Source organism: Plecotus auritus (assembly GCF_963455305.1).
Source record: "Plecotus auritus genome assembly, chromosome: 4".
Classification (NCBI taxonomy): domain Eukaryota; kingdom Metazoa; phylum Chordata; class Mammalia; order Chiroptera; family Vespertilionidae; genus Plecotus; species Plecotus auritus.
In genome coordinates, this window is record NC_137775.1 from 63,254,171 (window position 1) to 63,280,607 (window position 26,437).

General features: G+C 41.3%; 1 protein-coding gene across 1 annotated transcript in view; it reads right to left on the minus strand.

Moving 5' to 3' along the window:
- SH3BGRL2 (SH3 domain binding glutamate rich protein like 2) overlaps nucleotides 1–23,986 on the minus strand; it is a 71,546-nt gene extending 47,560 nt beyond the window's left edge. The window contains exon 1 of the mRNA XM_080664069.1: nucleotides 23,740–23,986. Coding sequence (XP_080520195.1) covers nucleotides 23,740–23,784 — 45 coding nt within the window. The 5' untranslated portion in view covers nucleotides 23,785–23,986. The remainder of the gene's footprint in view (nucleotides 1–23,739) is intronic.
- Between the last annotated feature and the right edge of the window lie 2,451 nt (nucleotides 23,987–26,437).

Sequence of the window (26,437 nt, forward strand, 5' to 3'; positions counted from 1 at the left end):
TCCATAGCAGGCACAAATGATACCTCTAAGAGAAAGTCTGGATGCTCTTATCTGCATTCTATGGGCCCGCCCCCTCTTGGGTTGGCCATGTCACCAGCTTTCTCTGCCCTCTTTGGGCTACTTAGTAGGCCTTGTCTGCTGAAATTCAACCATCTAACTTCAGCTGGACACAATTCTGTTTCACTCCTGCACAAACACCACTAGGAGCTTTTATAGCTTCCTCAAATCTCCATAGGAAATCACCCTTTCCACAGATGAGCCTAATTCCTGCATTCCTGATAAGATAACGTGTGTTGAAGAGTGCCTCCAAATTCTGGTGCCTGCATCTCAAATTTCTCTATATCTTCAGTCATATGATTCTGCATTCCATATTGACTCAAAAGAGTAAGCAGAGAAATTAAGAAAGGAAAATGAGAGAGAGAGAGAGAGAGAGAGAAAGGGAGGGAGAGAGAAAGAAAGAACATGCACAGAGGGTCAACACAAAGAAAAATCAGCCCTAGCCAGTTTGGCTTAGTGGATAGATCATCAGCCTGTGGACCGAAGGGACGCGGGTTCAATTCCAGTCAAGGGCACGTACCTCGGTTGCAGGCTCCTCCCTAGCCCAGGCCCTGGTTGGGGTGCATGCAGGAGGCAACCAATCGATGTGTTTCTCTAACATCAATATTTCTCTCTGTCTTTCCCTCTCCATCCTCCAGTGAGAATTTTAAAAAAGAAGAAAGAAAAATCAGACTTAAAGGTGAAGGAGCCTTTGTTCACTCAACAAGTTTTTACAAGACCTTGTGAAGACCTTTCCATGTGCTAGACATTGCCCTAAGAACTAGGGTAACACAGGTGACAAGCAAGGCCTTTACACTGATGCAATGCATAGTCTAATGGAGGGGTGTGGATGCGTGTGTGTGTGGAGGGCGGGTGGAGACAGGGCTTGCCAACAAGTAACTTCCATATGAAACTACCAGTAACATGGACCCGGGCTGTCAAAAGGTGGTACTCTGTGGGGAAGGTGCACAGAGAGGGCTACAAAGCTACAGTGATGTGTAAAAAAAGAACATGAGTACAGCATCAGAAATATAAAAAGAAGGAATATAAATAAACAGCTCATATGGTGAGGAGGAAAAAGAGTCTATAAGGGAAGGTAGAGAGAAAGGGAAATGGCAGGCAAAAGAGGAGTTGCAACATGGAGACAATTAGGAGCAAGTAAGTTACTTTCTCCTGGAAGTGGAGATTGAGGTTTTCTGCATAATTGAAGCTCACCCCTTTAGGCACAAACTTAATATTTTATTTTAAACTACTTTTAGTTTAGGAATCTTTCTAAAATGCACCCCTTGTTCCTGCATTGTTCAGCAGAGTACATCAAACCAAAATATGCCAAACTTGATTTCATCTGTTCTGGATGAAGAATCACCATTATGATCCATTTTTGTACTTTGATGCGGTGCACCGACATTCTCTGAGTCCATTTCTGTGTAAAAGCCTGCTGTTACTTTATACCAAACGGTGCTTTTGGAAGTCCCCACTCCTGCCTTCCGAAGGCAGTTGTCATGTCTCAGAGCTTCCTCTCAGTGGGGCCCACGGCCATGTGGCCTCTCTGATTTACAGTTTTCTGGGTGAGGCTGGGAAGGGCAGCCCGCGAGCCTGCAGAACGTAGAACAGCCCATCGCCTCTTAATGGCCTGTCTGCTTCCTTCTAGGTCTCCAGCCTCTTTTCACATGGGCGTTCTAGAATTCTGATATCTGGATAAGAGAAGTAATACTCAAACAAAATGATCTCTGATAACACAGATTCTTCATGCCACTTCTTTAAAAAGCAGTAAAACAAATCGTGTCCCTCGGAGCCTCTCCATTTGCCAAAGCACACGTCTATCTGCATGCCCTACTCCAGCCCTACTGTTGTGGTCAGCTTTGATATAGCTTTATATTCTAGATATAGTAGAAGCTACAGAAACAATGTGTGTGTGTTTTTTTCCGCTTTAGTTCAATAAATACTATATGTGCCACGTTTTCTAATAGGAAACTTGGAGGAATAAAAAGATGAGTGGAGTAGTCCCTGACCTCAAAGAACTTAGAGCTTATAGTTCAAACAATCTGGGTACAAAATGATTATAACCAAGGGCGACTGTATTGAGGCCACAGAGAGAAGTTCACAGGCTGAGCTACGAAGATCTAGGAAGCAGGGTCCTCCCAGGCTGGAGGGCAAGGGAGGAAGGGGGCGGTGTGGGTACACTTCATTGGGGGTTGTTATAGGCATCAGCTTCTAATAAAAGAGGGGACTCTGACTCGTCCCAATGGAGGGTGAGCAACGTCAAGGCAAAGAAAATGGCATGAGAAGAGGCACAGAAGGCAGGGAGAAAAAAGCCTGGTGTATTTGCAGAGCAGTCCAAAGAACAGTGAGAGAAAATGCTGCAAAGGGAGGTCAGAATCGGATCACAGAGGGCCCAAAATGTTAGACTAAATATTTGGCCTTGAAGCTATCAGCTCTCAGGGACCAAGGAGGTTTTTCTGAGCTTTCTGAACCTAACACACAAATTTACTCTTTTAAAAGGATAAGGATTCCCTCCCCCTTTAATGGAAAAGGAATTCAAAAGGTGAATTATTAATCATCTTGTTCCTGTTAAGTATCTCTTGAACCCAGCTCACTAAAATATCACTGTGGAACCAACTATAGAGCATCCATTTGTCTTCCTCTCACACTACAGGAAACAGCCATGGACAGGGAGTCATCTCCTCTAAAACAAAGGGCAGCATGGATATACAAATCAAATCCATGTCTGCCAAAAAAGGAGGGGGAGAATGACATCTGCTCCAGTTCACAAGCTAATACAAAATATTTTGGCACAAAAGAAGTCTTTTAACTTTCCAGGGGAACCTATTACTTAAGGGACATGTTCTAAAATCTTAAAATCAGCCACCTTCCCAAATCAAGAGATGCTCTTTTCTGTCTAGCTCTGAATATGACTTTCTTTGCCCTTATCCAAATAAACACACCTGCCCTTGAGATACTTTTAGCACTGTATTCCACCTGACTCTGTGTTGTCCTCTGCTTTCTGTGTTCGTGTTCATTCCCCCCCGCCCCCCGCAGTCAGATTATGAGTTAGTTGGGGCGAGAGGGGCAGAGGTAGAAAGAGTAAAGCTATTTATTCATTCTACATGACTGAACACTGGACAATAGAAGGGCCTCATAAAAATATGAGAACTGATTAACTCAATTAATTTCCAAAATATATATCCTTAAAGACTGGATTCTGTGTTACTTATATTGGCTTAGGTATGGAATAAAAGAAAAAACAACCTCAGAGCTAGAAGATCTCTTAAAAAAAAAACAACAAAAACTAAACCACTAAAATGGCTATAATCTAAAAGACAGACAATAACAAGTATTGGTAAGGATGTAGATAATCTGGAACCTTCATAATTACTAGTGAAAATATAAATTAAAATTGCTTTGGAAAACAATGTGGCAGTTCCTCACATAGTTAAATACAGAGTTACCATATGAACCACCAATTCTACCCACGCAAACTGAAAACATATGGTCACACAAAAACTTGTACACAGCTATTCACAGAAGCACTATTTATAATGGCCAAAAAGTGGAAACAACCCAAATATCCATCAACTTATGAATGAATATGGTATAGTCATACAACGGAATACTATTCAGCCATATAAGGAAATAAAGTGCTGATACATTCTACATGCATGAACTTCGACACATTATGCTAAGTGAAAAAAGCTGGACCCAAAGGGCACATACTGTATGATTCCATTTAAATGAAATGTCCAGAATATGCAAATCTATAGAGACAGAAAGTAGTTGCCAGGGCTAGAGACAGGAAGGAATGGAGAGTGACAGCCAATGGGCTTGGGCTTGGGGTTTCTTTTTGGGGTGATGAAAGATTTTGGAATTAGATTGTGGTGATGGATGCACAACACAGTGAATCTAAAAGCCACTGAAATATACAATTGAAAAGGGTGAGTATCATGGTATATGACATGTCAACCAGACAACAACAAAAACAACATGAAGAAAAACCTGAAGCCCAGAGAAGCTAAGTTTCTTGTCCAAAGACAGAAAGCTAATTAAATGGCATCGCCAGAACCAGACTCCAAGTCTCCCAACTCCCAATGCAGCACTTTAAGCTCACAGTGTGCTGCTCTAGAAGTATCGGGACAAGCAGTGTGAACTTGAACTAGTCATTTAATGGCTCACACCTCATCATAAGAGGAAGATGAATTAAATGATCTCTTCAGTCTCTTCCAGTTCTGAAGCCATCTGAGTCTCATCATATTGTGCGTACTTTCTCTCTGCTACTACAGATCTGAGTAGGGGTTCTCAACCAGGGGTGATTTTGCTTCCCAGGGGACATTTGAGAATATCTGGAGAAGTTTTGGGTTGTTTTGGGAGGCAGGGGTCCTACTAGCACCCAGCAGGTAGAGACCAGCATGCTGCTCTGTGACTACAACACACAGGACAAACTCGACAAAGAATTGTCAACAGTGACCATGGTGATAAACTGTGGTAGGGTGTGATCAACTTCCCCTCCAAACTTTTCAAGGAAGTTCTGCCCTAGAGTATAATGACCTCCAATAGCAATTCTGAGATGACAGAGTGGCTGGGAGGCTAGCACCAAGCACACACAGGAAATAGAGACACTTTGTACCCTCCCCCACCCCCCCATGATAATAAACTTCCACAGAGAGTGGAATATTCAAATGCCCAAAGCAGTCAGGCAATTAACATTGAAGGAATGAAGCCAACAAACACCTAATTATCATTTAGGACTATTATTTCCTTCCTTCAAAAAAAAAACAAAAAACTTTCACTGGCTCGCATTTTTCATGAAATATACATAACCCTCTCAATATAATCTTGTGGTTTCTCACTTTTGATAAGACATAAATGCCAAGAAGTAGTTTTTATAATAAGAAAAAATTTGACAAGCCCTGAAACAAATGGCTCAAACTAGGAAAGATGGTGGGAATGGCGGAGAACTGTGGACACCCCAAAGGTACATGCTTGGATGAAGGGGTCACCACTAATTAGCTCCAACAGATCCCTTCCCTGATGGAGGGAGGCACTGGGGTTAAGAGATCTTTGGATGATTAAAAAGAATAGAAAATACTGTGGAGTGTGTGTGTGTGTGTGTGTGTGTGTGTGCGCGCGCGCACGCGCGCGCGTGTGACAGAGACAGAGAGAGAAAGAGAGATCTCCTAGTAGTTAGAATCTTGGCTAAAAAAAAATAAAAATTAAAACACAGTATTAAGTTAAAAACAAAGGAGTTCCAGCCAGGAACCTCCACTAACCCTAATAAACAATGTCAGTTTCATATCTTCTTATAAATGCATTTAAATAAAACTCAGGTCCCACTGTCTGATTACAAGAACAACTTTTTTCTTTAATTAAATCTTTTTTTTTTTTTTTTTGGTTAATCCTCACTTGTGGATATTTTTTCCATTGATTTTTAGAGAGAGTGGAAGGGAGGGAGGGAGGGGAAGAGAGAGAGAGAGAGAGAGAGAAAGAGAGAGAGAGAGACATCAATGTGAGAGAGACACATGGATTGGTTGCCTCCCGCAAGCCCGCAGGGCCAGGGATTGAACCTGCAATCCTTCAGGGACATGGCCATTTGGAAATAGGATGGCATGGGTCTAAGTGTCTGGACCTTCTGGAATCTATGACAAGGCAGCTTATTTAAAGTTTCTGAACTTCAGCAGTTTCCTATGAGAGAGCAAGAGAGAGAGAGAGAGAGAGACAGAGACAGAGAGAGAGAGAAAGGGAGGATATGAATATGAATGGCTACCATGCCAAATTACTTTTGAGAAATAAAAATAACAAACAAAAAAGCCCTGAGTACTTCCTGCACATGGTGTGAATGGTAGTTGTTATGAGAGCTGATGCTCTAACCACTAAGCACCACCTACCAGGGCTCTTTAATTAAATTTTTTTTAATGTTTTTACTGATTCTTAAAAAGGGAGAGGGAGAGAGAGATAGAAACATCAGTTGGCTGCCTTCTGCACACTCCCCACCAGGGATCGAGCCCACAACCCAGGCATTTGCCATGACCAGGAATCGAACCAGCCTCTTGGTGCATGAATCCACACGCAACCAGTGAGCCACACCAGCAGGGCTAATTAAATCTTAATAGCTCATTTAAAATGGAGAATTCACAAAAGACAAGAGAATTATTGCTGGCTTAAATTTAAATGAAACTCATGGTATTATTAATGGCTGGCATTTCATTAAACTCTAACAACTTTACAAATGAGGATGCTGAGATCCAGTGAAGTTAAAAGACTTCTAAGCTACCCTGCTGGTTAGGGTACCAGTTACAATTTGTACCCAGGTCTTTGTGCTCCTAAAATCCGCATTCTTTTTTTTTTTTAATATATTTTATTGATTTTTTTACAGAGGAAGGAAGAGGGGTAGTCAGAAACATTGATGAGAGAGAAACATCGATCAGCTGCCTCCTGCACACCTCCCACTGGGGATGTGCCCGCAACCAAGTTACATGCCCTTGACCGGAATCGAACCTGGGACCTTTCAGTCCGCAGGCTGACGCTCTATCCACTGAGCCAAACCGGTTTTGGCTAAAATCCGCATTCTTTCCACTTACTACCTTGCTTGTATCATAAAAATTTATTCTGTTTACTAAGTTTATGAGGCTCTCTCTGTAAATTACATGTAAAGAAGCTGATCTTCGTGATGTGTATGAACAGTGGCTTTGCATACCCACTCCTGCCTTCCTGTGGGTGTTGATTACATTATTCCTTTTACACACAGCAGCCGCCTGCACTCCAACAGGCCCTCCTTCCCTACCCTTCAACCACGGATAGCCCTGACTCTGGCCTCCCACTTTCTACTCGTTCTTGTACTGAACTCCCACAGTAGGCTGCAATATACTGATAAAGTTTATCTGCAGGGTAGAAAACGAACTCATCAGCCCATGGAGAACATGTCACCCAGGGGCACAGGATCCAAGATGAATAGAATGAGGGCACACACTCCCACCACTACAGTTTGTCCCAAGAGATTAAATATCTCTACCCTTGACCCCATCCCCGGGTTCCAACCACAGGGCTAACCTTTCCTTCTCCCATATCACCCTATTACACTCCCATTCCTTCCTCTACTCCCTCCAGTTCAACACATCAATTCAACTTTATCACACAAAGCAAGAGATTCATATTTGAAGCAAATCTGGATCAGGACACCCAACAAAATATTCTGCAGTCGCTTCAGAGCACTGCTTATTCTAATTTCTCTTTAATCTCCGATTCCTTCATCTGGGACATGGCCATCTGGAAATAGGATGGCATGGATCTGAGTGTCTGGACCTTCTGGAATCTATGACAAGGCAGCTTATTTAAAGTTTCTGAACTTCAGCAGTTTCCTATGAGAGAGAGAGAGAGAGAGAGAGAGAGAGAGAGAGAGAGAGAGAGAGAGAGAGAGAGAGAGAATGAATGAATATGAATGGCTACCGTGCCAAATTACTTTTGAGAAATAAAAATAACAAACAAAAAAGCCCTGAGTACTTCCTGCGCATGGTGTGAATGGTAGTTGTTATGATGATGATGATGATGATGATGATGACGACGACGACACATTTGCTTTCCATTTCAATCCATATTCTTTATAGCTTTTACCAGTCTCTGCAGAGCGAAGCCATTGCTTTCACATGCCCTGGGGACACTGTGCCTAGAATTACTTGCTCAACAGCTGAGTGGGAACCCCTGGAACTATTCCAGAGGGGTCCTGTCCCTCCCCTTTCTTTAGCTTGAGCTCACACACTGTTATCCTAGCCAGCTTTCTGGGTCAGCACGACCCAGGTTCTCATTGGTCTCTGATTGTAGGCTCATCTGGTGGGCAAGGTGGGGTAATAAGAAAAGTACTGAACACAAAAAAGTACTGAACACAGAAGACAGGGGTTCGAATATGGATTCACTGAGCTGAATGATCCTAGGCACGTTAGTTACTTAATCACTCTGTACACCTCAATATTCTCATCTGTAAAACAGGTATACTAATCTACAGTTTATAGGGTCATTACAAGTTTAAATAACCTGCAGGAAAAGTCCTATCACATTGCTGGGCACAGGTAAACACTCATTGTTCACCTGAACCTCACCTTTCAGTGCCCCAAGGCTCAGCATGGTAGAGAGTCACGTTCTAGAGTCCACCTATTGCAGTGTCTTTCTCCCTCTCCTGTCTCCACCACCTTTTCCCATGAAGCCCCCTTTACCTCATTTACCACCATCCACCTGCCCATCTGCCAGCTTTGAAAGCACCCCACCTACAAGTCACAAGCATCGAGATGCAGCGTTCAGTTTCACAGTCAAGATAACCACTGTCCTTTCTGCAAAGTTTCACTCATCTTCATTAAACACAGAAATCCTGGCCCTTCTCCACCATCCTTACCCCCAAATTTGGGGTGAGGATATTACCCATCAATTTAATTTGGTGTCTCATATTTTTCTCAGACTCCGAATAGTCTGCATTCAGTTACAGAAACCTGAAAGATAGAGTTCAACTACACAGCGTCTAAGACAGGGCTGACATAAGCCCCGGTCCTCCCTCCTCTGGTGCCGGAGAAGACGACAACAGTCAATCACACCACTTGTTTCCCAGACAAGGCTCCAAAACCCCTCTCCTAGCTCTCCAGGCAACCACCATCCATCAGTCAGAGCTGTCATCTGGATTGAAATCTACTTGACAAGTTTAGGAAGCTTTAAATCAAGCCAGAAGTCTAAAATCATGTCCTATGTACAGCAAAGAATGGTGTCCATTTGCATAGTAGTAAGCAAGTAAGCACTTTGTAGGCAGTGGATACATATGGTTTAGTGACTCATGCACAACATGCTATATACCTATAAAATGTTCAAAAATTACAGAACTCTAAGTGGTTTGTGTGGGGAATGACCTCAAATTGTAATGTTATTCAAATTACAGTTGAAAACTTTTTATATTTAAATTTACTAAAAACTCTCCAAAAATTATACCAGCATGCACTCTCAGCTTAGTAAGTACTATGTACTGTACACAATATTTTGATAAATTAAATATCTTACATGATCCAAGGTTATAATTTTTTTTATTCCAGCTATTACTACTATTGCTGATGACATAATAGAAATAATAGATAACATACACTTAAGTACTTTAGCACTCTGCTAAATACCTTATGTGGAATACTTCATTCATTCAAAGCTCATGGCAATCCTACACAGAAGGTGCCACACCTATCCCACTTTTAGAAATGAAGAGGCTAAGATTACTTGCCTAATGCCATATCCCTCATCAATGGCAGAGCTAAGATTTGAGCTCAGTCCCTGCCTTACCCATGAGGGAACCCTGCCCTCCAATGATCAAAAGTCCATAGATGGGGCAGAAGTAGGCACTTGGGTTGAATATAAACTGACTCCAGATTAAGTAACAGCAGATATTCAATCCAAACACCTACTTTGGCTAGGAAGTAGTTTATTATACAAGGACAGTGCAGCCCTGGCCAATGTGGCTTAGCAGTTCGAATGTCGGCCCATACAAGGAAGGGTCACAGGTTCCGTTCTGGTCTAGGGCATGTACTTAGGTTGCAGGTTAGCTCCCCACCCTGGTTAGGGCTCATGCAGGAGGCAACCAATTGATGTGTCACTCACACATCGATGTTCTTCTCTCCCCACTTCCCTTCCTCCCTTCCACTCTCTAAAAAGCAATAGAAAAAAATATCCTCAGATGAGGATTTTAAAACAAAATTATAAAAAGACAGTGCAACCCAAAACTCTTATCAATGGGGGATCCAGGCTTAGAGAAATGGCCAATTCCCATTCAAAGGAACTGTCCTAATGACTACAATTACCAAAGCAGAAAACCAGTCAACTTCAATCCACACAGGAATGTCATGAATGAAGAACGCTACACTTCCACTCCTTATGCAACTCACAGAAGGAAAACCAATTACTCAAGAGTAATTGAGTTACTGTGTTTGTTGTTACTTTGGGGTTTTTGCTTTGCTTTCTTTTGATTATAATAGTGGATTGGTGTACATCAACAGCCGCTTACTTTAAGTCTATTTGCATTTACGAAATATCTCAACTGACTTGTCAAGCAAGTCACCTAATTGGGTCTCTCTTACACTCAACCCTCCACTCCCAAAGCCACTAGATTGAAGACGTCAAAAAGCTACTTCCTGACCTGGGCCATTACCAGTATGAAATGGAAAACGCATCCTGAAATACTTAGAACCCTCTGCCCTCAGTCCCAGGCAGCGTTCCATTTCCAGCTTCTGGAGCTCTGAAGCAATGTTGGCAGAGAGCCCACAGAGGTCCCACAGCAAGGGAGACACGCCTCGATGTGCAAACACCCTACTTTTCCACTTCCTGGTGTCAGTTCCAGGAAACCCCCTTTGGGATTCTGCCAGATATTGAGCCAGCCCAAAGGATTCAGGTCCCCTCGGGAATAAATAAGCTGCCAACGGCAACCAAGGGACAGATCCAAGGAACCAACCATATTGTTCTGGTGTTTGCCAAGGGCTGCACCAGCCTAAAAGTACCTGGGTTTGTAGGTAGAGGGGGACCCAGTCTGCCAGCATCTAATTCAGCTTTTGATCTTACAGCAAAGCTGTCATGAGTCCAAAAGGGAAACATCTAATTAAGTGCTTTTCCTAGGTTGATTTCTTTTCTAGAGTTTAGGGAAGAAACAATCAAACATAAAAGAAATAACAACACTAACTTTAAATTACCACAATCCAGTTCCGGAGTAATTAGCCAGTAATTAGCAGATATACACAGATAAGCCCAAGAAGAAGACAGACGGGAAATAGCACTGCCTTAAATTAGACTGGCAAGTTGTATGTGACTGGTATAGGCTACCAATCTCCCACTCTTCTTCCCAACCTCACTTCTCCCCGCCACCCCAACCACCCCCCAAAACTAGGCAATAGTACATACTTATCACTACTGGGCTAAAAAACCACTCAACAGCAAGGTTCAAGGACATGTTTCTAAGCCACATCTATAAAGAGGACCACAAAAGATAATTGTACATAATCAGAAGTGAAAAATTTCCCTCAAATATTAATAAGCATTTGCCATTTCACAGAAAAATATTCACTAAATTTCTAATTTGGAAAGCTAAGGTCCTTTTTTGCATAATGGGTAAGTAGTATAACAAAAATTAATCAGAAAAATAATGAATACAGGAATGGAATTCAATTCAGAACAACTTAACTTCTATTAACTCTACATCTACAATCACAGATTAGAGCAATTCCTGATGAAAAATTGCTGAAATCTGGAAGGGTCTTTGAGTTTAGAGTTCAGAGAGTAACTATTTAATAAATGGGCATTTAACAGCTTAACTAATAATTTTTTATTCTATTTTTAAAATTTGCATTCCAAAATAAAGTATTTTAAACTTTTATATATAATGAACAGTATATCATGCTATTTTTTTTATTTTTAAAACTGAATATTTGTAAGTATTTCTCTCTTTCCGCGTCCAGCGCGGCTAGAGAGCAGGTCCAGTTCCTGAGTAGGGGCGGCTGGGGATTGAGAAATAAAAGAGACAAGACACAGAGATAGAAGGAAAAAGCTGGGACCGGGTGGGACCACCATCCTCTTCTGATGGAGAGACAGGGACAGGGACCCAGAGCCAATCCAGCAAGTTTATTTTATATCCCAAATACCAGAAAGTTTCACTAAAAGGTCAAGACAAAAAGAGATTATTTGCATTCTTGAGTAGGCCCTGAGCATTCCTGGTGCTAGGCTGGATTTAGATATCAAAACCACTTCCCCACACCACTGGCAGAAATGAAGGTCAAGCTGACAACACCCTTGCCCTTTTGGCAAGGCGTGTTCCCAGGGCATGGCTTTGCCAACGGCACTGGGTTCAGCTGACAATAATTAAATAATGCCCATGTGCCTTCCCAGGCACTGTCTACAAATATTCACTAAGACTAGACTTTTTCTAATCCATCACACAATTCTAACTTTGCTGGGGGAAAAAAAAACAACCACACAATTTATTTCTGAATTTTTTATAAATTAAACATGAAAAAAATCTAATTGAGTTAGTATCTTACACTGCTTTCTACTGCACTGTTGAGGTTCGCCCCCCCCCCCAAACTATCCATTTGTACACCATTTGTACATCTATAGATGCAAGTGGCAGACCTTTTATAATCAAATTAAAAATATTGTGGCAGTTAACTGGCTATAGTTGTTTTCATTTTCTATTTGTGATTAAAAAGTTTTGAAAAACAGAAAAACACAAGACTCAAGTAGTCTTACATTTCTGAAATGTGGAAACTACCTTATACTTCATATTATAAATATTTGCCAAATTTTCATTTCCTCAAATAGATAGAAATGTTCATTGCCAAGTATCCTAAAACAAATGGGTAAAAAGCCCCTAATTTCTTAAAGGAGTCCATGACCTTGATTATATTCATATTTACAAGTTTGAAATATTATAGAATGAAAATTATCAAATTGGGGGAATATTAAAATGAACTAGAATGACTGAGGTGAGGTGTTCCCTTGGAATATGGAGAAATCTCCCTTCCCAGCAACAGACCTTATACATTGACTACAATTCCATATAATATATATCCAACCGCTGCCTGTAAGATTCAAGAAATCTGCTAAAAAATCTTTCCAATTAAAGGGGGGAAATTCCACCAATTAGTCTTTCTATTTCAACCCTCATATTACATGCTGTTATGGGTCTGACTGTGTCCCCAAACAATGTTGAGGTCCTAGCCATGATGAATGTGGCTTTATTGGAAATGGGGTCTTTGCAGATACCAAGTTAAGATGAGGTTATTAGAGTGGGCTCTACTTATATGACTGTGTCCTTATAGTAAAAAGGGGAAATTTGGACACAGAGACAGGCAGGCACACAAGTACACCATGTGAACATGAAAACAGATAGCATGCTGATATATCTACATGCTGAGGAAACCCAAAGATTGCCAGCAAACCATCAAAAGATAGGAACAAGAGTCTCTCATGACAACTGCGGTGCTCACCGAACAGCTGTGAGCCCCAGAACACCGGTCCCCAATAGGCGCAATCACGCGGATTCAGAGGAGCTCTACACTCCACCACTGAAACGTCAGATTTCACCTGGGATAAGGAGAGAGAGAACTACATAATCAGAAATCCGGAGAAGAGAGACCATGGGGAGACAAAGAAACAGCCCGCATATGAAAGAAAAGCAGGAATCACCAGAAAAGGAAGTAAACGAAATGGAGGCAAGCAACCTTCCAGAGAAAGAATTCAGAGAAATGGTCATAAGGTGGCTGAAAAGAATGGGAGACAAATTCGACAATATGAGTAAGAACCAAGAGAAAATGAAGAAGAACGAAGAAGAAATGAGAAATGGCATCGCTGCTATAAAGAACTCAATAGAAAGCATCAACAGTAGACTAGAAGAAGCAGAGGACCGCATCAGTGAGCTAAAAGACAAGGTAGGAATAAATACCCAAGTAGAGCAGCTTCTAGAAAAAAAATTAAAAAGCAGGAGGAGAGCCTAAGGGAACTTTGGGACAACACGAAACAAAACAACATCCGCATAATAGGGGTTCCAGAAGGAGAGGAAACTGAGCAAGGAATAGAAAACCTGTTTGAAGAAATAATGACAGAAAACTTCCCTGATATAGGGAAGAAAAAACCCACACAAATCCAAGAAGCTCACAGAGTCCCAAGCAAAATGAACCCCAAAAGACCAATGCCAAGGCACATTAAAATTAAATTGGCAAACACCAACAACAAAGTAAGAATCTGAAAAGTGGCAAGAGAGAAACAGTAAGTTACCCACAAAGGAACCCCAATCAGACTAGTGACTGATTTCTCAACAGAAACTCATCAGGCCAGAAGGGAATGGAATGAAATATACAAAGTCATGCAAAGGAAGTGGCTGAATCCAAGAATACTGTACCCAGTAAGGCTATCAATCAAAATTGAAGCTGAAATCAGGAGCTTCACAGACGAAAAAGGACTAAGGGAATTTATTACCACCAAACCAGCAATGCAAGAAATGCTAAAGGGTCTGCTGTAAAAAAAAAAAAAAAAGAAATAGGAAGTGAAGAAGGAACACAGGGGTAAAGAATAAAAATGGCAACAAATAAGTACCTATCAATAATAACCTTAAATGTAAATGGATTAAGTGCCCCAATCAAAAGACATAGGGTAACGGATTGGATAAGAAAACAAGACCCATATATCTGCTGCCTACAAGAAACCCACCTCAGAAAAAAAGACGCACACAGACTAAGGGTGAAGGGATGGAAAAAGGTTTCCCAGGCGAATGGAAATGGAAAAAAAAAAGCTGGGGTAGCAATATTTATATCTGACAAATTAGATCTCAAAGTGAAGGACATAACAAGAGATAAGGAAGGCCACTTCATAATACTAAAGGGAGCAATCCAACAAGAAGAAATAACTCTGGTAAACATATACGCACCCAGTACAGGAGCACCCAAATACATAAAAAATCTCCTGGAGGATATCAAGGGAGAGATTGACAACAATACAATCATAGTAGGAGCCTTTCATACCCCACTATCACCATTGGACAAATCCTCTAAACAAAATGTCAGCAAAGAAACATCAATCCTAAATGAATCACTAGACCAGATGGAATAAATTGACATCTTCAGAACATTTCACCCCAAAGCCACAGAATATACATTCTTCTCAAGTGCACATGGGTCATTTTCAAATCAAGAAGATAGAAATCATATCAAGCATCTTCTCAGACCACAGAGGCATAAAACTGGAAATCAACTACAATAAAAACAACCCAAAGAAATCAAACACATGGAGACTAAACAGCATGCTATTAAACAATGACTGGGTTACCAGAGAGATCAAGGAAGAAATAAAAAACATCATGGCAACAAATGACAATGAAAACACAACAATCCAAAATCTATGGGAAACAGCGAAAGCAGTCTTGAGAGGGAAGTTCATAGCTCTACAAGCCTACTGCAAAAAACAAGAAACAATGGTAATAAATTACCTAACCCTGCAACTCAAAGAGTTAGAAAAAGAGCAACAAGAAAAGCCCAGTGTAAGCAGAAGGAAGGACATAATAAAGATCAGAGCAGAGATAAACGACATAGAGACCAAAGAAACAATACAAAAGGTCAACAAAACCAAGAGCTGGTTCTTTGAAAGGATAAACAAGATTGATGAACCTCTAGCCAGGCTCACCAAGAAGCAAAGAGAGAGGACCCAAATAAACAAAATCAGAAATGAAAGCGGTGAAATAACAACAGATCCCGCCGAAATACAAAGGATTGTAAAAAATGCAACAACAACTCTATTCCAACAAACTGGACAACCTGGAGGAAATGGACATATTCCTAGAAAAATATAACCTTCCAAAACTCAATCAGGAAGAATCTAAACAGCTCAATATGCCAGTAACTATGGAAGAAATTGAAGCAGCCATCAAAACCTTCCGGCAAACAAAAGCCCGGGGCCAGACGGCTTCACAGGAGAGTTTTACCAAACATTCAAGGAAGAACTAAAACCTATCCTCCTCAGACTATTCCAAAAAATTCAAGAGGAAGGAACACTTCCAAGCTCCTTCTATGAAGCCAGCATCACCCTAATACCAAAACCAGATAAAGACAACACAATGAAAGAGAATTACAGGCCAATATCCCTCATGAACATAGATGCCAAAATCCTCAACAAAATTCTAGCAAATCGGATCCAGCAGTACATCAGAAAGATCATACACCATGACCAAGTAGGATTTATCCCGGGAATGCAAGGACGGTACAATATCCGCAAATCAATTAACATAATACATCACATAAACAAATTGAGAGATAAAAATCACATAGTCATATCAATTGATGCAGAAAAAGCATTTGACAAAATCCAACACCCTTTCTTGATAAAAACTCTCAACAAGGTCGGAATAGAAGGATCATACCTCAACATAATAAAAGCTATATATGATAAACCCACAGCTAACATCATACTCAATGGGCAAAAACTAAAACCATTTCCCCTAAGAACAGGAACAAGACAGGGATGCCCACTCTCACCACTCCTGTTTGACATAGTACTGGAAGTATTAGCCATTGCAATTAGACAAGAAGAAGAAATAAAAGGCATCCAAATTGGAAAAGAAGAAGTAAAGCTGTCCTTATTTGCAGATGACATGATATTGTACATAAAAAACCCGAAAGACTCCATCAAAAAACTAACAGACTTAATAAATGAATTCGGCAATGTAGCAGGATACAAAATTAATGCCAAGAAATCTATGGCATTTCCATACACCAATAGTGAACTTACAGAAAGAGAGACTAAAAAAGCAATCCCATTTACCATCGCACCAAAAAAATTAAGATACCTAGGAATAAACCTAACCAAGGAGGTAAAAGACCTATATGCGGGAAACTACGGGACACTGAAAAAAGAGATAGAGGAAGACGTAAACAGATGGAAGAACATACCATGTTCATGGATTGGTAGAATCAACATCATTAAAATATCCATACTACCCAAAGCAATCTATAGATTCAATGCACTCCCCAAAAGATACCAATGGCATATTTCACAGACCTAGAAAGAACTCTCCAAAAATTCATCTGGAATAAAAAAAGACCCTGAATAGCTACAGCAATCCTGAGAAAGAAGAATAAAGTAGGAGGGATCTCAATACCAGATTTCAGGCTGTATTACAAAGCCACTGTTCTCAAAACAGGCTGGTACTGGCACAAGAACAGACATATAGATCAATCGAATAGAATAGAGAATCCAGATATCGACCCAAACCACTATGCGCAATTAATATTTGACAAAGGAGGTATGAACATACAATGGAGTCAAGACAGTCTCTTCAATAAATGGTGTTGGGAAAATTGGACAGATACGTGCAAAAAAATGAAACTAGACCACCAACTTACACCATACACAAAAGTAAACTCAAAATGGATACAGGACTTAAACATAAGACAGGAAACCATAAAAATACTAGAGGAATCCACAGGCAGCAAAATCTCAGAAATATGCCGAAAGAACTTTTTCACTGATACTGCCCCTAGGGCAATGGAAGCCAAAGAGAAAATAAACAAATGGGACTACATCAAAATAAAAAGCTTTTGCACAGCAAAAGAAACCATCAACAAAACAACAAGAAACCCCAGTGTATGGGAGAACATATTTGCAAATGTTATCACTGGTAAAGGTTTAATCTCCAACATCTATAGGCAGCTTATACAACTTAATAAAAGGAAGATAAATGATCCAATAAAAAAATGGGCAACGGACCTAAATAGAATATTTTCAAAAGAAGACAGAAGGAAGTTCCAAGAGACACATGAAAACATGCTCAAAGTCACTAATTATCCGAGAGATGCAAATCAAAACAACAATGCGATACCATCTCACACCTGTCAGAATGGCTATCATCAACAAATCAACAAATGACAAGTGCTGGCGAGGATGCGGAGAAAAAGGAACCCTCGTGCACTGCTGGTGGGAATGCAGATTGGTGCAGCCCCTGTGGAGAACAGTATGGAGTTTCCTCAAAAAACTGAAAATGGAACTCCCATTTGACCCAGTAATCCCACTCCTAGGAATATATCCTAAGAAACCAGAAACACCAATCAGAAAGGATATATGCACCCCTATGTTCATAGCAGCACAATTTACAATAGCTAAGATTTGGAAACAGCCTAGGTGCCCGTCAGCAGATGACTGGATCAGAAAACTATGGTACATCTATACAATGGAATACTATGTTGCCACAAAAAAGAAGAAATTCTTACCATTTGTAGCAACCTGGATGGAATTGGAGAACATTATGCTAAGTGAAATAAGCCAGTCAATGAAAGAAAAATACCACATGATCTCACTTATTTGTGGATAATAAAAAACATTATAAACTGATGAACAAAAAGATAGACACAGAGGCTGTAAAGCATCAAACAGACTGTCAAATTACAGCGGGAAGGTTAGGGAGATGTGGGGGAAATAAGAGATCAACCGAAGGACTTAAATGCATGCATATAAGAATAATCAACGGATGCAAAACATTGGGGGGTGAGGGCATGTATGGGAGTGGGGTGGGGGGGGGGCCAATGGTAAGATATGTACACATATAATACCTTAATAAAAAAAAAGTGAAGAAAAAAAAAGAGAGTCTCTCGTACAGCTCTCAGGAAGAGGCAACCCTGCTGACACTGTGACCTTGACTTCTAGCTTCCAGAACTGTGAGACAAGTTTCTGTTGTTTAAGTCCCCTATCTATTTTGTTAATTTACCACAGGAAACTGAAGTAGCCCTAAGAAACTAATACATATGTTTTCCCAGCCTGACCTTCTCTTATAATCCCATCCTTTTCCTTGAGTCTCAACATATTTCTGCTTCTGATGCCCAAATGTCTATCCTTGTGAAATTCTATGCCCAAATGTCCATCCTTGTGAAATTAGGTGGGTGGACTTCACTCCTTTCAATTCCAACTACCACTGTACTGCAGGATATCAAGTATCCCTAGGACTTTCATTCGCCCTGGGCACCACAGTGTCCACAGCAGAGAACTTCTGCTCTAGAAGCTTTGGAGCCACCTGCCCACCAGAGTTTGACTCAGGGTCCCACCTTCTACTGTATATGATCTTATCAGGTCAGTTAATTTTCAGTTTCTTCAACTGTATAATGGGAATAAATAACTACCTTGCCATATGACTCTGAAGATCAATGAGTTAAAGATGCGAATGAGCCCAGGCTTACCCTTACGAACTCCTTCCGGCATTAGAATCACCGAGGAATTCAAGCCCAATCTGTTTTACACAGTCACATCCTGACTTTCACTGCCTTGGAACTCCTGTCAATGGCTTCCTCACAAGAATGAAGCTTATTGAATACGTTCTGTGGAGATGCTTTACTGATCACTGATGTTTAAAATAGTTACAAGTCATGCGAAGCAGCTGGGTATGCCTTCCACAGTTGCAAAGAGCAAGACAACTCTGAGTATAGTTTCTATGTGTTCTCCCACCACTCTCACCTCTCCTTGAAAACATAGATGCAGCCCTGGGCAAAGCTCCATGTTTTCTGACATTGCTTTCAATTTCTCTGTAACTTTTGCTCTCAATAAAGGTTCCTTTCCAACATCCAGGGACATACTGTAGTCTAGCTCCTTTCACCCTGCCCATGGGAACATCCCCCAAGGCAAGTGAATGCCTCTTTCTCCTTGATTAAATGGTTTGCATCCCAAGTCAGCGTTGATTTGTGCCACTAGGGCACAGTTTAAACCTGTTCTCCTGACCATCACATACACACCTAGTGCCTAACACAGAGCCTGGCATTTAGTAGGTTTTCAGTGATTGATGAATGCAAGACTCAATGCATGCATGCATGAATGCATCGCTGAATGAACATACGTATGAATATATTCAGGAGTCAGGAGACCTGGCTTCCATTTACCGTTCAGCTCTGCATTAACTGACATAAATGACCTCAGGGCAAGCCACTAAATCTCTATGCCCAAATGTCCTTGTGAAATTAGGTGGGTGGACTTCACTAAAAATCTCTTTATGTTTTCTTCCAACTCTAACTGAGTCCATGAACCACACCCCCCCCCCCTTTTTTTTCCCTTAGAGAGAAAGGGAGAGGGAGAGGAAGAGAAACATCAAAATAAGAGGCTGCCTTCTGTGTGCCCCCTACCGGGAATGAACCCAAAATTCAGGCATGTGCCATGACCCTGCTAGGGAATCAAACCCACAATCTTTTGGTATGGGGGACAACACGCTCACTCAGTTGAGCCACACTGACCAGGGCGAGCCCATGAACTTTACCGAGGATTACAAGACTTTATTTCTTTTTTGAGAAATTTTAGTCAATGCAAGGGGGGCAGGGGTGTTTTTCTGAAATCACATACCAGGGGTCTCTCCCTGTCAGAGAGTACCTCATTCCCTGGTGACATAAGGCTCCAGAGAGCATGCAAGCTGCAGATACTGAAGACATCTCTGAGACACTGAGTCTATGGAGTTTGTGTGTTATTATGGGCTTCTTTCAAAAACTTAGAGTCTATTGTCTCCTCAAAAGGGGTCCAAGAGGACCTCTGCTGACTGCTGTCTCTCACCCAAAGCTCCTCCCTTTCCAGTCTGAACAAGGTGGGCTTCTGCGCTGTCTCCCAGGCTCCAAATCTAACTCAATCCCTCTCCCTGCCATCTGCCTAAGGCTCCCACATGCATATTTCATGATTTCTGGCACATTTCCTCCTTATCTGACATCCTGCAATGCATCCCTCTGCTGCCTATATTATTTCTATCTCTGGTAAGAATGTTCCTGAAAGAGGCATGTGTCCTTGGGCTGTACTTTATTATGGACAGTTTTACCTTTCCTATCTTATCTCCCCACCTGGTCCCCACATGAATTCCTTGAGGACAGAGACCACACCCTCTATTCTCCTCTAGTTCCCCACAAGACCAAAGCAGCACTTAGAAAATACTTATTGAATGAATGAAATGAATTAATGAAATAATTAACTGATTTCAATGCTTTTAAATTAGAAATTCATATTAATATATTTCCTGCATAAAGTTACTAAGACCTCCCCTTTTAAGTATACAACCAGGATAAGCCTAGGAAAATATAGTATTTTCCTAAGACTAAAATAAAATGTCCTTCACTACAATATGAATGACAGCAACCTTATCAGCTACACAAGAAATCTGGTTTTTCAGGTATCCATACCATAATAATGTGTCATCATTTTTATTTCCTAGTAAAAGCAGATCTTACCTGGAGCTGGGGAGGATAAAAGAGCTATCGCTCTTTTGCATTAATTATTCCAACTACCACTGTTAAGTGTTGAAAGCCAGAGAGTTCAGGGAAATCAGAATAAGGTGAGTATTTACTCTAAAGAGAAAGTTTGAATCTACTGTTGATTGGGGCAGAGCATCTTTTTCGAAATTCCAGGGACTTACTTAGCTAAGTCTAATTCTAGTCACATTCCCTCGAGGTTTAATAAACTTCAGCTAAATTCAAACTGACTTGGGAATCAAATTATCTGTTCTTCCATGCACTTGCTGCTCACCAATGGTCATCAAATAAAAAAGCGCCAATGGTCAACACACCACTGCTGGAGGGAAAACATTACAGCAATGCCTTCAAAGCTTAATATAGGCTCAATGCTATAAGCCCCATTCGCCTCCCCAGCCCAACTAACTGATTTCAATACTTTTAAATTAGAAATTCCTGCATAAAGTTGTTTAAGTTGACTTAAACAACTTCATTATCTCTTGGACATCATCATTCTTGTACATAAAGTTATCATTGCCAAAAGCATCAATATCATATATTACAGAAAAACTGTGTATTGATATAGGACAGTGGTCGGCAAACTCATTAGTCAACAGAGCCAAATATCAACAGTACAACGACTGAAATTTCTTTGATTGCCAAATTTTCTAAACTTAAACTTCTTCTAATGCCACTTCTTCAAAATAGACTCACCCAGGTATTTTGTGGAAGAGCCACACTCAAGGGGCCAAAGAGCCACATGTGGCTCGCGAGCCGCAGTTTGCCGACCAAGGATATAGGAGATATTACAATTGGAGAGACTGGATGACTGAGGATTAACTGAGACTTGAAAAGATGGGGTCCATCAAGTGGATAATTAATGTTTATGGGCTGTACATATGTGATAACAGAGCATGTCTTCCAGTGCAAATCAAACCGTGTCAAGACACATACTACCAGGTGGGTGGTGAGAGGACCTGAGACATCACAGTAAAACACCAAAGGAAAAATAAATTCACTTTGAGGCTAACATGTATATTGCTAAAGTAAAAGAAGCTGTTACTAGGGTTTATCCACATTTACCCAACTGTGAAGTCAAAGCATTATAATGCTAGAGTGTAATTCTGAGCTATCCATCACACAATTCTTCATTCTACAGAAGGCCAACTCAGGCAGAGATGGAACACCTTATCCAAGCTTATACTGCTAGTCAGAGACAGCATTAAAACTTAGGTCTCTTGCTCTGGCCAGTTTAGCTGAGTTGGTTGGACCACTGTCCCGTATACCAAAAGGTTGCAGGTTGGATTCCAGATCAGAGCACATACCTAGGTTGTGATTGTATGGGAGGCAACCCATCCATGTTTCTCTCCCCGCCCTCCCCGCCCCATCCCCTCTCTCTAAAATCAATAAGCATGTCTTTGAGTGAGAATTTAAAAACAAAAATAAAACACTTGGGTCTCTCAAGTCTAGCGTCATGAGCAAAGCACAGAACATTAAATTTAAAAATTAAAAAGGCACATAGCAGGCAGGAAATAAATATTTGTTAATGGAATTGATATGGGGTTCCAGAACTATCTTGGCAAACTATCTACTGACAGGATAAGCCAAGTAATTGCCTCAAGTTTTGCCTTTGACTTGTTCAATATAGCCTAGACCTCTTAATACTAAAAGCATCCCTGGTGCAATAAAAAAAAAAAAAATGGTATTGAACAATTATTGAAGCATGCAAGTTGGTGGCGAAACCAAAGGCTTTGTTGCATTCTTACAAAGGAGTGCATTTGAAAAAAAAAATCTATCCACAAACCAGTATGGGTTTCCAAACACATGAAGTGTAGCTTCAGTGGAGAAGTCTATAAAAAGGCAGGTATGACTAAGCAGCCACAAATAATTAGAAACCCCAAAACTATCAGGAGTCTGGGGACCAGAGCATGCCTGCATATAAAGATAAGTTGGCATTTCCCATCTATTGTTCCTACAGCAAAAGGGAGTTCTTTTTATACTACAGTGTTGATGTCCTCTTAATAAAAAGCCTCAGTTGCTTTATAAGGATTTGCAAACAATATTCTATGCCGTCCTCCATCCCACCTGTTTCAGAAACAAATTTTGGGACAATTGAGCTGAGTTGCTGGGAAGTCAACTGGCCAGATCAAAGTTTAAGCTATCAATACTACACTTTTTCATGTTTTTATGTATGTATTATATATCTCACCAAAAAGCCTCTTAAACCTGTAGCTTAATCTTAGCTAAGAAAACTAAGTCTTAATCATGTAAAACATATCGCCACTTGTCTTACTCAGGGAGCTATCAAGTATACTACTGAATTTTCCTTAAAATCTGACATCTGGCTATTTTACTTCTCTTCCTAAAATTTTTTTTCCTTAAAATATTCAAGAATATCGACCAAACAAAATAGCTTACAGTAACTAAAGAGACCACCACTTATACATCCCCAAGATGAAACTGACGACAGCATTACGGGGGGGGGGGGGGAGAATCCAAACACACATTTACATAAAGCTGTAAAAATATTTACAATACAAAAATTCCTGGTACAACAGGAAAAACCTGGTTTACCATTCTCTTTGCGCAGGTATAAAACTAAAGAAATGTACAGTACTTGGTAGGGAAGGGTGGGTAGAGCGCAATTCCCTCTTAAACTTGTTTCATTCATGAGCTAGGTTAGCAAACTAAACAGCCGAGAAAGCTCCCGTACAAAACTTAACCAGGCTGAAACTCCAAAATCGGGAGTAAATGACACCAAAGGAAGTAGGACCCCAGGGTCCCCCACCCTACCTTTGCTCCCGCCCTTTTCATTGTCCAAGTGTGAGGGGATCACCTGGCGGGGGGCGGCTGGCGCGTCCGGACGTGCTGCGCGCCGAGACCCGCAAGGGCAAGCGCCGCGTTCCTCCCGCAGGACGCGCACCCGGTGCCCCTACCCCGGCTAACCGGACCCCGGCCCGCTCCGGGTCCCCGCCGTGCTCACCGCCACGAAGCCAGAGGAGGAGGCGATGAATACACGGATGACCATCCTCTCGCCGCGCCGGGACGCACCCGTCTGCCCCCTTGGACTCTGGGCTGGTGCGGACGCGGAGGCAAAACTCTGCGGAGAACCTCGGCTACCACCGGTCAGACGGCTTCCTTCGGGCAAGACCGCAGGGATCTAGATCCCTCCCTCCTAGTCTGCAGATAAAAAAGCTCAGCGCCTCTCCGCCTCCTGCCCTGGCTTGGAGGGGGAGGAGGGGAGAGAGGGAGGCCGGTGCGGGGCATGATGGGAGTTGTAGTTCCGGTCTTTCCCTGGATGGCTGGTGGACGGAGTTCCTTCAGGTTGCCTCCTTACTGCGCGTCAATCCCTTAGGCGTGCCGGTGGCTTGAAGAGAGCCCGTGGCAGGGAAAAGACTATGACAAGGGGTGGCGAGGATGCCAGGGAGACGAGGAAAAATAAAACTAGGCAAAAGGGCTTGGTTCAAAGTCCAAGCTTAGGTTCTGTGTTCTGGTTTACTGGTTTGGAGCAAACCTACCCAGGTTCATCTGCGTAGGGGTGGGGTGGGCCGGGCTCTCCCGAGGCAGCGGCGGGAGGGGGGACTCGGGGCTGGGCGCGCCTCTGTTTTCCCAGTGACTCTGGAGATTGCAGAAAGATGATTCCTTTAGATAAGTGGGAGGTTTTCTTTTTATGCAGACACTGAAAATTAGAAACCCAGATGAGAGCACAACCGATATTTTATTTTTCTTAGCAAAACTGTAATTGTAGTAGAAAAAATAAATACCAAGCGAAATTAGAATCCTCCTATCAACATTGGGAATCTGGACCCCACCCGCCCCACCCCCTACCCTACACAATGGCTTTGCCTCTGTTCACCTAATATTTACAGTTGAGCCAAATCTGTGCCTTTTTCAGACCTGCACATTCCAGCGCAGGCTCCCTGGAGGATGCCCTTAAATAAAAAGCCTTTATGTAGTTGCTAATGGTTTAGGAATAGTTCGTTAGCAAGTGCTTCTGGTTAACAAAAGCGCAAGCCTCTCTCAGTTTAGTGGAAATGAACCAGTTTCCCCTGCAGTACTGTACTTACTTTCTTCCTTTCATCAGGGGAGCCTAGCAGAGTGCTGGGAACGATGTTAATTAATAATTCTAGAAACAAAGAAAATGAGGTCTCTCGGAAAATTCCTTACACAAATACTAATCGGTTTGGGCCATTTGTTTTTTTAGAGTGATTTTGAATATTTTAAGTTTATAATCTTTCCTATTATATCATTTCTGTAGGATTCCTTTTTTTTATAATATATATTTTTATTGATTTCAGAGAGGAAGGGGGAGGAAGAGAGAGAAACATCAGTGAAGAGAAGGAATCGTTGATTGGCTGCCTTCTGCACGTTGGATTGAGCCCATGACCCAGGCATGTGCCCTTGACCAGAATTGAACCCGGGACCCTTCGGTCTGCAGGCCAACGCTCTATCCACTGAGCCAAACCGGCCAGGGCTGTAGGATTCCTTTTTAATTTAGTATTATAACGAGATACAATCTTAATGGGAATTTATTTCTTCTTAGTATTCAACAATTTTAAATAAATTTTGTTGTGATTAATAGCTCTGTTCAAATATACTTTAATTTGGCTACCATAAATGTGGAAATAAATGTTTATAAAAATTTAAAACATTCAACATTGGGAATGTATCTTAAAGGTAGATACTAATTTCCTGTATAAATGCAACTTTATAATAGTCAGCATTTTCTTCAGTTTGAAGTTATATAGTTTTGAATATATGGTTAAACTCAACAATAGGAACTCAGAGTCTATTCTTTGAAAGGTACAAGAATGGATGAAAAAATGAAAAAGTCATTTTCTCATTCAGCAGAGCACCTATTGTCTGCAAAAGAAAAAGGTACAGAAATAGTGACAGAACAAGAAATGCCATACCAATAGGGTGTTGTATGGATATAAAAGAAAAAGAGGGAAACTTTAGAAGAGACTTTAAGGGTGAGTAGAATTGCCCAGCTGGTGTGGCTCAGAGAGCATCAACCTATGAACCAGGAGGTCATGGTTTGATTCCTGGTCAGGGCACATGCCCAAGTGTGGGCTCCATCCCCAGTGGGGAGCAGGCAGCAGGCAACCAATCAGTGATTCTCTCATCACTGATGTTTCTCTCTCTCCCTCTTCCATGTCTCTGAAATCAGTAAATATATATATATATACACACATAAATCTTACATATTTTATATATAGATTAAAAATCAGTAGAATTTCTGCTGGCAGATAGGGGAGAATGCAGGGTGAGAGTTTGCAGAGTTATGTGAGAATTGCAAAGAGTCAATATTGCTTCAGAAAGGGAAATGAGGGGACTTATAGAGAACAGGGCTAAAAAAAAGGTTTGACTGAATACAGCAAGGGACTCTCCTAGTTCCTTGCCCTTTTCTGGAATCTGTTTCTCCATTCTGATCCAAGAGATTATAATGATGATGGTGCCCCAAAACCCTGTTCATACAGCAAGAACCAGACCCTTGGCCACAATAGATTGGTCTAGGAGTGAGCATCTGACCCAAGCAAGGCCAGGCAACATTCCTACCCTAAGGATTTAAGACAGACACAGAATTTGAACTTGAATGTGTGGCATGGAAGATCAGAGCTTTCAGAAGCCATGCTCCAACCTAGAACCAGAAAAGCTACTGAAGGTAGTCAGTAGGAAGA